This window comes from Nyctibius grandis, chromosome Z (genome assembly GCF_013368605.1).
Source record: "Nyctibius grandis isolate bNycGra1 chromosome Z, bNycGra1.pri, whole genome shotgun sequence".
Lineage (NCBI taxonomy): Eukaryota > Metazoa > Chordata > Aves > Nyctibiiformes > Nyctibiidae > Nyctibius > Nyctibius grandis.
This window is the reverse complement of record NC_090695.1, coordinates 89,259,523-89,273,280: the sequence shown is the minus strand read 5'-3', so window position 1 is coordinate 89,273,280 and position 13,758 is coordinate 89,259,523. Positions and strand designations below refer to the sequence as shown.

Sequence of the window (13,758 nt, the reverse complement as noted above, 5' to 3'; positions counted from 1 at the left end):
GAAGCCACAATGGGTTGCTCTAGAGAAGATTACAACGTCACAAATCCTATCAGAGGATTAGAAGTCTGTCAAGTTGTGAGTAATTATGAAGAAAAAGCAAACCTTCAGAGGACACAAAAATAACCTTCATAAAAGGAGATATGGTGTCACATAGTAAAAGTCTACATGGAAAACCAACCTCAGACTGTAGCACTTTTGCAAACCAAGAGCCCAGAAAATATTACAAGAATGTGAGCGCGACGGTACAGCATGGAGCCCAAGGGAAAAGAAAATCAGAAGAGAGGCTTCCAGCCAGTGATATTCCACTCCCGCCCTCCCTGGATGGCAGTAAACCAGCCAACTGATTTCATAGAACTTTGCTCCTACACACTTGGAGTCTAACCATAAACAAAGAGCCCAAACCTGAAACATGATGAAGGGCCCATCTCCTAAATCACTGTGACCACAGAGAATTCAGCACCTCACAGCATCGAAGACTTTATCTAGATGACAGTGGGAAGCTTCAGTTACCAGCTCTTGAATTTAACACAAAGATGCAGTTGTCTCTTACCCCATTTGTAACGTGCCACATAGAGTTCAAAAGAGCTCACAGGTATAAGATTCTTATATATGTAAATAATTCCCATAGATTTAAACATAAAATGGCAGCAGCACATTCAGTAAGAAAAAGGCCCTTTTACAGGAACATTGTGTGCATTTCCCTGGCTGGACTCAGATGGCAGTGGAGCCCCATACCTCTTTGGCCACAATATTACTGATTTTCCTTCTTTTATGTTTCAACCCTCCGCAAAATCATTATTCAAAGAAATATAATCTCTGACTTTCACATAGGTAAGTGCCTAAAGGATGTAGATAGAAAATTAAAGGGGTGGAGGGGGGAGGATTTGTATTGTAAAATTAGTGCTGTCCTCATCTGCACTTCAGATAAAAGTATTGAAAATGAAGAGTCCATCTGTTTTCGAGTGTGTGTAGATAGCATTGCCTTCATCTGACAGCAGCACAGAATTCCAATGCACTGGAAGGAAACTTGGCAATTTTGCCATTTAAACACAGTCATTGGGCATTGTTCAAGCAACAACAGCACTCTGACTACACAGCTCACTGACACGTCTCTGCACTTTACCTCTCGTGCCAGAGGAAAGTCAGTTCCTCCCAAGATGTACACCAAGGGCAGAGCACCGTGGATTACGTGATCTGGCTCCTTGACCTTCTTCTCCACGTCCAGATGAGTGACATTGTCTCTGAACATCAGCTCATGAATCTCCCTACTGTAATGCTTTCTCATAAAGACTGCATCCACAATTACCTTGTTCATCAGTGTCTCAAATTAGATCAACAAGGTGCTAAGAGTTACCATGCCTTCCTATCTCTTGCCAGTTTTCAACTTGAACCAATAGGCATTTTGGTGTCAGTCAGCACTATGAACCCCGCTGATTCATAAACGCTTGCAGCGGGGGATACGCTTCACTTGCCTATGCTCCATGCTGTCAGCACAGCCCACACCACCATTGTGTCATAAGGAGTTTACCACATTTTTGAATCTGAAGATGTTCCTGCATCCAGCATTTTTCTATTTTGGGGAAAAAAGGTTCTCCTCTGAAATCCACTGGGGCTAACCGTATGTGAAAGACCATGCAACCTCTACCATGGAAGACAGAAACAGGCCAAGAGGTTAATCATGTAGGAAGTGAATAGAAAACATACAGCACTAGATGTCAATATGTGGAGAGACACTCGCATTCAGTGGCACCATGGAGAACCAAGAGTCTCTACTCTTAGTCCCATGCTACATGCGACTAACTCCTACAGTTACTTGATAGGACAGAGGAAGGCACAAGACAGTATGTTTGATGACAGGCATTTACACTGTCGACTGTCACTTCCATTAAATAGAAACATTTTTTTTGCTGGATGAAATGCCATCCCACTCATCCCAGATCCTTTTTGTGATGGTGATTAGACGGGTAGGTTGTCTGTGTTACAAGAATGTTTTTGTGATACGGTGCAAACAGAACAAGTAACTGGCTAGCATAAATTGCCATGAAAAACATGTGTTGTCTCAGAGCTATCACATTTAGGGAAAATACGACTGCTCACATGACTTGTCCATCACTGATGAGAAAATAAAAATGTCTGCATATCATAAGGGACAGAGACTTATAAGGATGACTTACGATACCATTATATACAGGATAACACAACTCCACGTGTTGCTGAGGGTAGAACGTCATCTCAGAAGCTGCACTGCAAGGCTACAAGTGTTAAGAAATGGCAGCAGTAATGATTAAAGCTTGGAAAGATGGCCAGATGAAGAAAGATTGAAAGGAGTGAAATTATTTACTTCAGAAAAGAGACAAATATTTGAAAAGTGTAAAAAAAAAGCATATAAAATAATGAATGGTACAGAAGCTGGATTGCGAGCACAGTTGGGGCGTAACTTGCAATGCTGTTTTTGGGCATAACCCTTAAAGTAAGGGATAAGCACACACCTTTCAGAGACAATTATGCATATAAATACCATTGGGGCTCTTGCACCCTCCTGTCACACATCTAGTACTGGACAGAGAGTGGCTACTAAACTGGGTGGACCACACATATTACATTTATGTCTATACGTGCACAAACAGTGCATTATCTAATGGGTGTGCAGCCTGATTTTGATGTACCAGCTGTTGCAGAACATGCCCTGTATGGTCCTGCATGCAATGATGCTCTGGATGTGAATAAGAATATCCTTTAAAACCACAACTTTTAATGCAAATCTGAAGGAAGGGTCAAAGAATGTAAATAAAAAGACAACAACAATGGCAATACAATACCTACAAAGAGAGAAAAAACTTCAAGTTGTATAGGTGTAGGAAAATGCACACACACACAAAACCTCATGGAGGGTCAGTTCAACTGCAGTCGCACGACCTACAGAGAGGCAAGAGCAAGTATATAGGCCAAGGATTTGAGTTTCACCCCAACAGAGTCTCAGTCCCATGAACAGAGAACAGTCTTATTACCCAGGAAGGACCTGATCTGACAGGAATTAGCTTACAGGCATAATCAAGTTGTTAAAATCCCACAGGTTTTATCACATCTGGGATTTTTTCAGAAATAGGCACCTGCAATTTCTGTTGATGAAGCTTGTAGGAATGTGAGCATGGATTTACAATGTTGGATGAGTTAGTCTTCTGATTAAGTATAATACACTCAAGAACAAAGAGGCAAACATGCATGTTGGTGGCAGTGCAGTTATGGATGGGAGGGGAACAATTTTATACTGCTATTCTCTAATCACTCAGGTCTATCCTGTTTTCATAGCTGTTGTTTTCAATTTAGGTTAGTTCAGGGCATATCTTTTTATCTTGAGTATCTGAAAATGCTCAGCCATTATTATATTTTGCTCCGCATTTTCCCTTTTTTCCCCCTTGACTTCCCAGTCTTCTTTTGTCTGTCTTGTTCTCATTTCTTTTGTATGTGTGTCTGCAGGTGGCTTTTATAGCAAAATCTCATTCTGCTTTCCTGCCCTTCCCCCATCCTCTCCTGTTTTGTTGCTGCGTCGCCGGTCTCTTTTGTTCTTTTCCTCATGCCTGTAACTGCTCATTTACTAATAGATTCCGTTCTGTGCCTATGGAGTTTTTCATTTTCCCTGTCTTAAAGCACCGAATTGTTGACTTCATGCTACGGAAAGGAACGAATCCCCAGATCCCCTCTACAGAACAGATTTCACTCTCCCATGGCTGAAGAGGAGGATAGTGGCTGACCTTAAGGGACATTCATGGCAGGTTGTTGGCTCTCAAACAGCAAACAAGGTTATTGGTAGCAGCCTGCTAGCATCCCTTCCTCTAACCCTGAGTATTTCCCGTAAACCTGGCAGCTTATTGACAAGAATAATCAAACTAGGTAAACAGCACAATATATTCTATAAACAATGCAGAAAACAAACCAAACAGTTTTGGGGCTTTTGCCTTGTTTTACCACATTCATACATGTGGCCATGTTGTACCAGGTGTTTCCACTTTGGGTTCTTATTTGTATTTAATAATTGCTGAGATGCCCATTCCTTGATTTCTGAATGAAGTCCATAAATTAGATATGACACTATCTTAATCGGATAGAGTGCAGCATAACTACAGCAACCAGTTACATTACTGTTGTCACTGTGATACACACTAAAGCAACTCCAAAATTCACAATCAAGGAGGGGTGGAAACACTCCAAAAAAAGAATTTTCATTTGAAAAATGCAGTAAGCTGTTAGCTGCGACATCTGGATACAAGTTTTAATTGCACAGGCTGAGATACAGGTCAAGATAATAAACAGATAACATAATGATCAGTTGTCTTCAACTATTGAGACTGTGACCAGAAGCCGATGCCTTAGCCATTTCCAAAGGCTCATTGTTGGTGGCTGGGGTGTAAAACCCACGTTCTCTAGCTATAAACTGGTTTTGGTGCAGCTTCCTTCCAGTTCTTATTTTCTGCTCCGTTTGCCTCCCACAAGCTTTTCTACATCTAGACCTCTTATAACAGTCAAAAGTACTCTTCAGCATCTGAAGATCTTTTTTGTTTTAATTTTTTCCTGAATGTGTCATTTTCTGCCCAGCAGACATCTAGCTTTTATGTGGTAAACTCCAGCGTGCTTTTTCAAACTCTTCCTTTTGTGCTGGTAGTAGGAAGACAGAGAACAATCTACTAACACTACGTCCAGAATGACTCCTCAAAGTCTTGGGAGGTCAGGAAGCAGCCTGGCATTGTATTTCCTTGCTTCAGCACAAAATAAGATAGGTTGTGAATATTGCAACTTTTTACAATATCACCACTGCTAATCAGGTCTGACTATTCATGCTAGAAGCTGCAGCACAAACAGTTTTTTGACTGTTTGTGATGTTCATATTCTCTGTCTTTTAAAAATAAATACATAAACTGGCAGTGACACAGTGCAGCTGGTTATATGGAATACCATGCTGGACAATGGACCAGTGTGAGGTTGCCAAAAGTAATGTATCAGCACAGCCACAGCTTTCACGTTAAAGTTGTCCCCATTCAGTGAAGCCAGCTATTTGCAAATACCTATCACAGAATATCTGGTTTATAAGTATAAAGGATTTAACTTGGCACTAGAAGTCAGTGATAAAGCTGATAGGGATTTTTCTGGTTAAACTTTCTTCCAGTTGAAACCAATCCCTTTTACCCCAAAATATTTTGAAGAGTCCAACAGATTATTATTTGCTCCCCAAAATTTAACACTTACTATTTTTTCCAATTTCAGTAAAAAAAGTCAAAATCTCAAATTTCACAGTGAGATCTTGTGAAGTAGTTGCAGACAAATTTCTGTGTTTCCTGAGAGAATCCCTATTCAGTACTGCTGAGACTGAAGCAGTATTGACAAGTATAAGACAACACTGCTGAGGCCAATAGCTTTTTTTGTTATAAATGGGGATTGCCCCAGGGTAGGCAAGGCAAGTCCTGTTTAAAACCTCCTCGTTGCTCACGGCTAAGCCTGGACTCTCCCCGGTGGTTAGACTTACACTCCCCATCGCCCTGCCTGCTGCAGAATTTGCATTGCACTGTTGTTACTTCAATTGTGAACATTTCCTAAATAGCATCCAAATATAGGTGAATTTACCCATCATCATTACATTAACTATGTGTGGAGAAAACAATGTATCCCATTTGCTCACATATTTTTAGAAACCCAAAGATAAGGAATCAGATCACACACCGTTTAGTGAGCTTGCAAACAAATGCAACATTCGCCAGTTATGGCCAGTTAGACTAAAATTTAGTATGATTCAGATTTAGACAGATGTATGCATCAAGCTGAGATTTTCCTTTTAGGCCCTAGGAGTCCATTCCAATGGGAGTCTCTTTATAAATAGGAATCTTTCTTCTATATAGTTCAATGCACTTTGCCAGAGTTTGGCCTTTTGCTTAATTTACTTTGTGCAAATGGCCAACTGAATGAGTAATTTGAACTGTCTTCTACGTGATGACTTAGTCTTGTGTAAGCATCTGGGTATGAGTGAGGGGCACTGCGCAGTCAGTGCAGCAGTGAAAGAATGACTGTCATTAATTTGCTTGAAATTCATAATGCAAGAGAGTTCTGGGCTTCTAACAAGACAAAAAAAAAAAAGAAGTGAAAGATGATCTGGAAATGGAAAATGTACTTCTTTACATCTTCATAAACACTCAAAGAACCAAATCCCAGCAACATGAGTAACCCACAACCTAGTAACAACACAATCTGACACTGAACACCTGGATGAAAAACAAGTACACCTAATTACTTTTCCCCAGTACATTTCTGGGGTAACTCTCCTCACTATGTTTAAAGAGATGACTGAGTAAAAATCATAGGTCTAAGTAAGAGACAGATGTAGAAAAACAGTCCTGGTTAACCACACCTTATTTACATTGTTTTTGCGAGTCTCCACAGCTGCAAGTCACTTTGGCAGTGAGCGTAGAAACACTGGTGCTCACAATAGTTTCATCACAGTGAAATCATGATGTTTTGACAGACTGAATAACAAGAATTGCCACAAGGGAACTTCGTAGTAGCAGCATCTATGAAGCGCTGATTTAGATCTACTCAGGAAAAAAATCCGTGAATGTAGTGGTAAAAGGCTGACACCTTCCTTATATTAAAGGTCCCACCCATGCTGGTATCTTTAGAGCTGTGCTGTTACCGAAATACAGCTGTGCTAGCATTTCTCCTCAAAAGTGTACTTGTAGGTGCAACCAGAAAAGAGAGACATTGGGAAGATATGGATGGTTTGGAAAGAGTGGTCAGGTATTTTATGGTTCAAGCCATTAGAGTAAGAGGCTTTCCTCAGCTGTACTCTAGAGATAGGATGGGAAGGGAATAGGGTTTCATGAGTTCTTGCTATAACAGAAGAGTCACTCCACTTAGTTACATCAGACATGCCAGTACCATAGCTGAACAGAAACTTACTGAGAGCTTTTATTTATTAGAAAATAGTAATTCATTAAAATAACAACTGTTTCTGTGAAAAGGCTGACTTTCTTACAAACTTACCCTTTCAAGGTAAACCTATAAAAAAATTCAAAAAGTGTTCCCATACATTTTGAGGAATTCTGGAGCAGAAAAGTTTCTGGTTTTCAATCCAAAATAACATTTCTCTTTTAAAAAGTGAGCCAACTTGTTTTATATATATATGTAATTTTGAAATCATAACAAAATGTTTCTCCTGATCTGATACAATATTTGCAAAAAAAGTTCAACTTCAGATTTCTTTTGTTTGGTAAAAGAAAAAAAACACTTACTGAAAAACTCTTTTGTTATGGGAAAATAATTTCTCATTCAGCTCTACCTACTATCCACAACCAGTTTGTTCCCTATTAATAACCAGTAACAGCAAGAAGAATCACACTGTTATTAGATGGTAGCACTTCTACTGTTTTTTTGAGTTGCCTCCAGGTGCCCTCCCGACCTGGTTATATGTGTGTGGCAGGAGGATGTGATCACACTGCTTTGCAGAAGTAGGGGCAGCCTCAGTCTGAACAGCAGAGACTGCGCCAGGCACCAGCAATGGTGAAGAAGAAAGTTAAAAAAACGCCTTAGCTTTCCTTTTCTCTCCCAGCACTAAATCTGCTAACTGGCTTCAGAGCTCCTGCTCATGCAGTCAGCTTCATCAATGAGCTGTGGACAGCCAAGTGGCTCAATTCCCTTAAAATCCTGGCAAACTGCAGGGATATTTGGCTCCTGCCAGATCCTGTGGGCACTTGGTGGGGGGGTGGGTCCACTCACTCCATCATAATAAGCCTCCTTCCCCTAACTGCCGAGCTTTCTTTCTACATGGTCATAAGCCTATGCTTGATGCTGTGGGAGTTACTGTATTGTCACCAATTCAGCACCACAGTTTCATTGCAGAAGAAAAATGCACTCATCTGTGATTTCAGAAGTCATGATAAGGTTTCTAGGATTGACAATCAGCTCCAAATACCTCAAAATACACAGCCTGGAGAAAGACTCAGCAAAAAAGATATGCTGAGCATGTTGAAATCTGTTAAATTTAGGTTTGCAAATTGAGTGCAGCCTACAATTCTGACCAAACTTCTTAGAGGCTGGAATCAAACATTAAAAACAACTAATACATTATGGTATATCTTAGAAAGAAAAGTATCCAGGCTGTATTCTCTACTATAAAGGAACAAATCAACTACAGAATGAATGTGGGGTGAGTGCTGGTATAAAACTGTACATAACCAGTAATTAGCTCCTGCTTTTAGGTATGTGTGCTACAGAAAATGTTATCTTGGTATGATACTGTGATACCTACTGCCAGGGAAAAGGAGAAAACATAAGGACAAAGTGTGAACTTTGAAGAAATTACCTAATGATAGTCATGAGCCAAAATTGCACATTCTGCACTGAGGGGCGTGTCTACAGAACACAACATAATGCTGTGCAAATAACTGAGCTGGTTCTAGTATTAAAAGCAGTGTAACTGCATATATGCAGCATCCTGCCTGAGCCAATTTAAATTAGTCTGGCTACTTAACTGCACAGAGTGATACTACCACCCTGTATTCAAGCCACCTTGGAATAAACTTCACGTTTTGGTTTGTATCCTAATGCTACAGCAAATTCAGTCTTTGTGTTGGTGTTCAATTGTTTTGAAAACCTATTTTTTAGTTCAAAGATCTTTTTTATACAAAAGTTAGCACGTATTGCTACAATCATTCGTCAGCCTTTAATCATGACATTAACTGTTTGAAGTACAGGTTTGCTGTACTCAGACTCCCACTTCATAGTAAATAGTGTTTTGTTGCATTGAATCTCATGACATATCCTGTCTAATCTGCTCTGGGTAATTATGTTAAAACCTTAAGATTGATCTATTTTTTCTTAATGCTTGTTGATTTTCTTTAACACAGATCCACCACAGATGAATAATGTCATGCCAACATCTCCCCTCCTTCCTCAGATGGCACATCAACATTCATATCCCAGCCTGGGACAGATCACAAACCCATATGAGCAACAGCCCCCAGGCAAAGAGCTTAACAAGTACGCCTCTCTAAAGGCAGTCGGTAAGTAAGCAACATGATGCATGACTTCTCCTTTAGATCAGTATGTTGCATTTGCTGTTCGTCAGCTGACATTCTGCTTCAAAACTAAAAACAAAGTCTTGCTCATCTGGACTACTTCATGATAGAATTTCATATAGAATATAATGTTAGTTGGAAATTTATGAAAAATTAACGGGGGGCTACAATTAGTGATAAGAAAATCACATGTAAAAATTGGTGATCAAATGCATGTGTGTCTATATATGCATACAAAACCACACCATACCTACTGTACACCATTTTTCAGCAAGTTTCATCTATGTTGTATGCATAGTGTTCAGCCCTAGTTCTTTATGCCCTGAATATGCCTACCTATGCTTCTCAGTATGTATTTTCCACACCTATCTGCACAAATGAGAGAGAAAAACATCACATACATTCCAAATTTAAAGCATATAATTTAGACACCTGCTAAATACTTCCTAAAAGAGAAGATGCTGTACGCTTCCGAAACAAGCGCTTTCACATTTTCTGCAGGATGTGCATTAGTAGGTCACTGGAGGAATATTCTGAGGCCTTATGATTTCAAACAATTAGTGCATCATAAAAGCTCCTAATAAAGGTCCCAGTGGTGGCTATTTTCTATGCCTGACTAATGTCACACACTATTATTTTAAGCAAATGGGGGAACATCCTCAAAGAAACAATTGTGGGGAGGGAAAAGGACAATAGTGGGTAAAGATTTCAACATAATTTTCATATTGGAAGCATAAGTTGATAATACTTTCCAGGGGCTATAAATATCTGCTGCACACCATGTGAAGACAGAAAGCCTTTATCACCTTACATTTCAGGCCCCTTCTACACAATAATAAATTAAGAACTAGTGTGGTCTATTCATAAGCAGCTTCTCACTAACCCTTGTTCAGCTTACACATATGGATGTTAACATCATTTCCCCATGAATTTAGAGCAGTATCACACTGCCTATTTCCAGACGGAGCTATTTGGCTCAGAAAAACAGCGGAAGAGCTGAGAACATTCTGACTTAAGAATCTAGTATTCATCATGCCAGAAAAATATTTCATCACAAGCTGACATTCCTTTATCTGAACTTCAGGATAGCAGACCCCTAACAAAACGTACATCACAGTCTCATCCCAAATAGTTTAGCTTTGCTTTAGCTTGCCATTTTTGTTTCTCACAAGTGGCATTTTTTAATCTGTTTATAAAGACAAGGGTTAATAACTTTCTGCTGAATTTTGAATATAGACAGAGTAGCTTTACAATTCCTTCTTCAAAAGGTAATACTGTGTAATGATGTGGTTACTATCACAGATTTATGCACTGATATCAGGCTTCTTTTTCAGACGTCAATTTAGGTCAAGCCAATCATCAAAGCTAAAAGGTACTTAAGCATAATAAAACGAGAGATGAAACACTCAAAAGAAACTCCTTTCCTCCTTTCTAACTAACCCCTTAGAACTTAGATATTTCTTGGGTGTCTTGAGTACAAGTTCTTAAAGCACCTAGATTATAACTATACAGATAAATCAGCCTTGAAAGACTGTGCACTTCAGCTCCAGAAGTTGTAAAATGCCTCTCAGAATCTTAAACTAAATTAAACATAACTTTTAGGGACATTGTCCTCCAGGAGGATTGCACCATGTTCCTGGGCTTTTTCCCTATCCTTCCTATCCCCTTTCTCTTTTTACCCTGTAGATCTACTGGTCTTAGACCACATTAGCCAAGTTTTAGATTCAGGTGAATTTTCACAAGAAGAGTACAAAAGTGCTGCATTGTTATCCAAACTTTTCAGCAGAAAACAATAGAGATTTTGAAACTGTTACACATTCACACCTTCTGTCTGGACATACGGAGCAACAGTTAAATACGCTCAGTTTTTAACTACTCTCAGACTCTCAAGGCCATGATTCCTCCCACGAGGCACCTCTTGAATACATCCCAAGATCACAAAGCAGTTTTTTCCATGATGCCAGCCAGGCCTGGGTTTGTGACCACGCTGACATCAAGCTAGCCAGACCACACATTGCAGAGTTCATATTGGCTCTATGAGAGCTCTGAGAGGAAATAGCAACCGGCCTACATCAGGCCCACCAATATAAATTTAACCTGACATCATCTTTTGAACAAACAGACATAGACTGAGTTCACCGTGACCTGCTATTCATGTCACAGAGCAACGGCATTTTTCATATGCTAACGTTCAGAGTCGCATTTACTGATCCCCATAGCAGGTTAATGAGTGTGGGTAGTCCATTTCCCTTTGCATTCATTGATAGTGGCTTGAGGGTGGATTCATTTGCCACAACAGAAATTTAATAAGGGATGTGTTCTATATTTCTCAATGCATTTGAGGTAAACCATATTTCATTTAAGTGCCTCTTACGCTGCATGATCCCGTTGTTCGGGTGTAGTCCACTGTGCTTAATTCTCTTCTTTAATGGGGGCTGGAGGAAGAAGCATTCCTATTGCTTTGTAGCAACTATAGCTATAGTACATTAATATCACTCATCATAATGCAGCCATAAGTGGTAAGAAGTTTAGATAACTGAGAAAGTGATGCTTTACCAGAGGCAGTATTAAATTAATTTCCACACAGCTGCTTTCTTCTGAACTACAGATGTCCTAAAAATTTGGCTGTCTAATTTTAGAAGTGAGCTACTCATCCCTCGGTGACTGGATGCTGTGAAAATTCAGTTCATGGAAAAACAGCAAGTCACAGTAATCTCTGTTCTGGATTGTGTTCAGGACCTGCATTAAATTCAGTACCTAAGACTGAAGTGCTTGGGAAAACAAGAGACAACAATGCCACTGCTATTAATTTGCACTTTGTTACTGAATGAGAATGACCAATACCTTGGTGCGGAGGCCAAGCTGATCCCTAGGAAGCTATTGTAAAGCTACACCCTAGACTCCAAATCACATAGCTTAGCAGAGTGCAATTTGAAGTTGGACTGTTCATGCATGTATGCAATGCAACGTGTGCATTGCAGAGTGTCTGATTCAGGACGACAGGGGAGAAGAGAGCTGAAAAGGCCAATGTGATGTATTTTATTTAAAAAGCAAAATATTTTTATGTGAACCAGTCCAAACTGCACAGCCAAACCCTTATGCACTCTATGGAAGAGTATATTTTCCTCATTTCTTGTTAGGAGTTCCTTTATTTGTTGCAGCCTCCAGAATTCCTTAAGTACTGGCCAGCGGCTACTGACCAAATTCATCTTTTCCTCTTATTGCCTGCTGGCATTTACGTCTCTGAATAACACGGGGACATTCTGTGCCTATTTTACATTCTCAGATGAGTGCTTAGAGTACAACAAGGTAATAGCGAGTTAAGATTTACTTACTCTTTTCCTTTCTGCACCAGAATTTTACTCTTCTACCTTAATACATACACCACCAGGGAATAATCAGCAGAAGGTAGAGGACCCCTTGTAAACAAGACAGAGCAACACACACTTCCTGAAAGAATAGATAAGCAATCCACCTCCTAGAATCTCTAGCCTGACTGACAGGTGCACTCTGTTCATCTGTTATTTGTCCATTTTTGAGCCAGTATCTTTTTTCAACAGTGCTAAATCTGTCCGACCAAGGAATGTCAGAGACTGTATCTGAGGGAAAAGGGTTAGCAAGCTCTAAGACCAAGCCCACCAAGAGTGGTCACTGAGTGTTGTGTGGCAATAAAACACCCAGTGTTTAGATATTTCAATTTTTTGGTCACTTGAGACAACATGATCCTGGTTTCCTTTGGTGCTTTTACAGTATTTGATTATTTATGTGAAAAGTGCAGAAAGAGGTTTTTCTGCATAAATTATTCTTATTTGCAGTTCATCAACCGTGTTTTCAACACATGCTTAAATGGTTATTGCTCATTTAAGCAATCCCGACATGCCTAAAGCTACAAGTGGATGAAGATCTTGTATCTGAACACCTTAATGAAATTCAAGTCCCAGGACATACAAAGGTAGCTCATCAAAAATTTTTATACATATCATTTGGATGCTCATTCAGAAAGCATGAACAATCCAACTTCAAATTCCACTCTGCTAAGCTGTAAGAGTTGGAGTCCATCCTGTTGCTTAATAAGAGTTTCCCAGAGCTCAAATCGACCTCACTATCCTGAGATATTAGTTACATTTATTCAGTCACTCACATTGTTCTGTGAGCCTGGCTCAGTAACAGTTAATTTTCTTTCCCGAGTTTCAGGGAGTGCAAAGTGACTAACTTTCTTTAGAACTTCTTGCAAAAAATTAAAAAATACCCCAAACCCAACTTTCTAAAGCCCTGCAGGACTGGGAGAAAGATCACTCAGCTGCTGGAAAGATGCACAGACATACATGTGAAAACTGAGAATACAAGTATTTCTACAGTTTAACATGATTTTATATTTCTTTTATAAACTTTATTCTTCCCCTCTCATACACACACATACAAACCTTTGAGGAACTGACTGGGCATGACTTAAGACAAGACAACTCAGCCAGTTAAAATTTTTGCCTAAAAAAAAAAAAAAAATACAGTGGACAGAATTCCTCCCTGAAACTCAGACACAGAAAGCCTTCAGTAACACCGGGAGTTGTAGTCTCCTGCGGGATGAAATCAGATCTAATTGATTGGATACAGTGAAGCTAGAAGAAGGATATAATTGGCAGCAGACTCACCATCACATCTCTGAGTCTACAGCTCCCAGCATTTCTTGAAGCTTCACAGT

The 13,758-nt window shown here is 39.7% G+C and overlaps 1 protein-coding gene across 1 annotated transcript in view; it reads left to right on the top strand.

The window, feature by feature from the left end:
* The window catches only part of SHISA9 (shisa family member 9), a 183,399-nt gene that overhangs the window by 154,368 nt on the left and 15,273 nt on the right, over nt 1-13,758 (top strand). Inside the window, exon 3 of the mRNA XM_068423748.1 lies at nt 8,889-9,044. Coding sequence (XP_068279849.1) covers nt 8,889-9,044 — 156 coding nt within the window. The remainder of the gene's footprint in view (nt 1-8,888; nt 9,045-13,758) is intronic.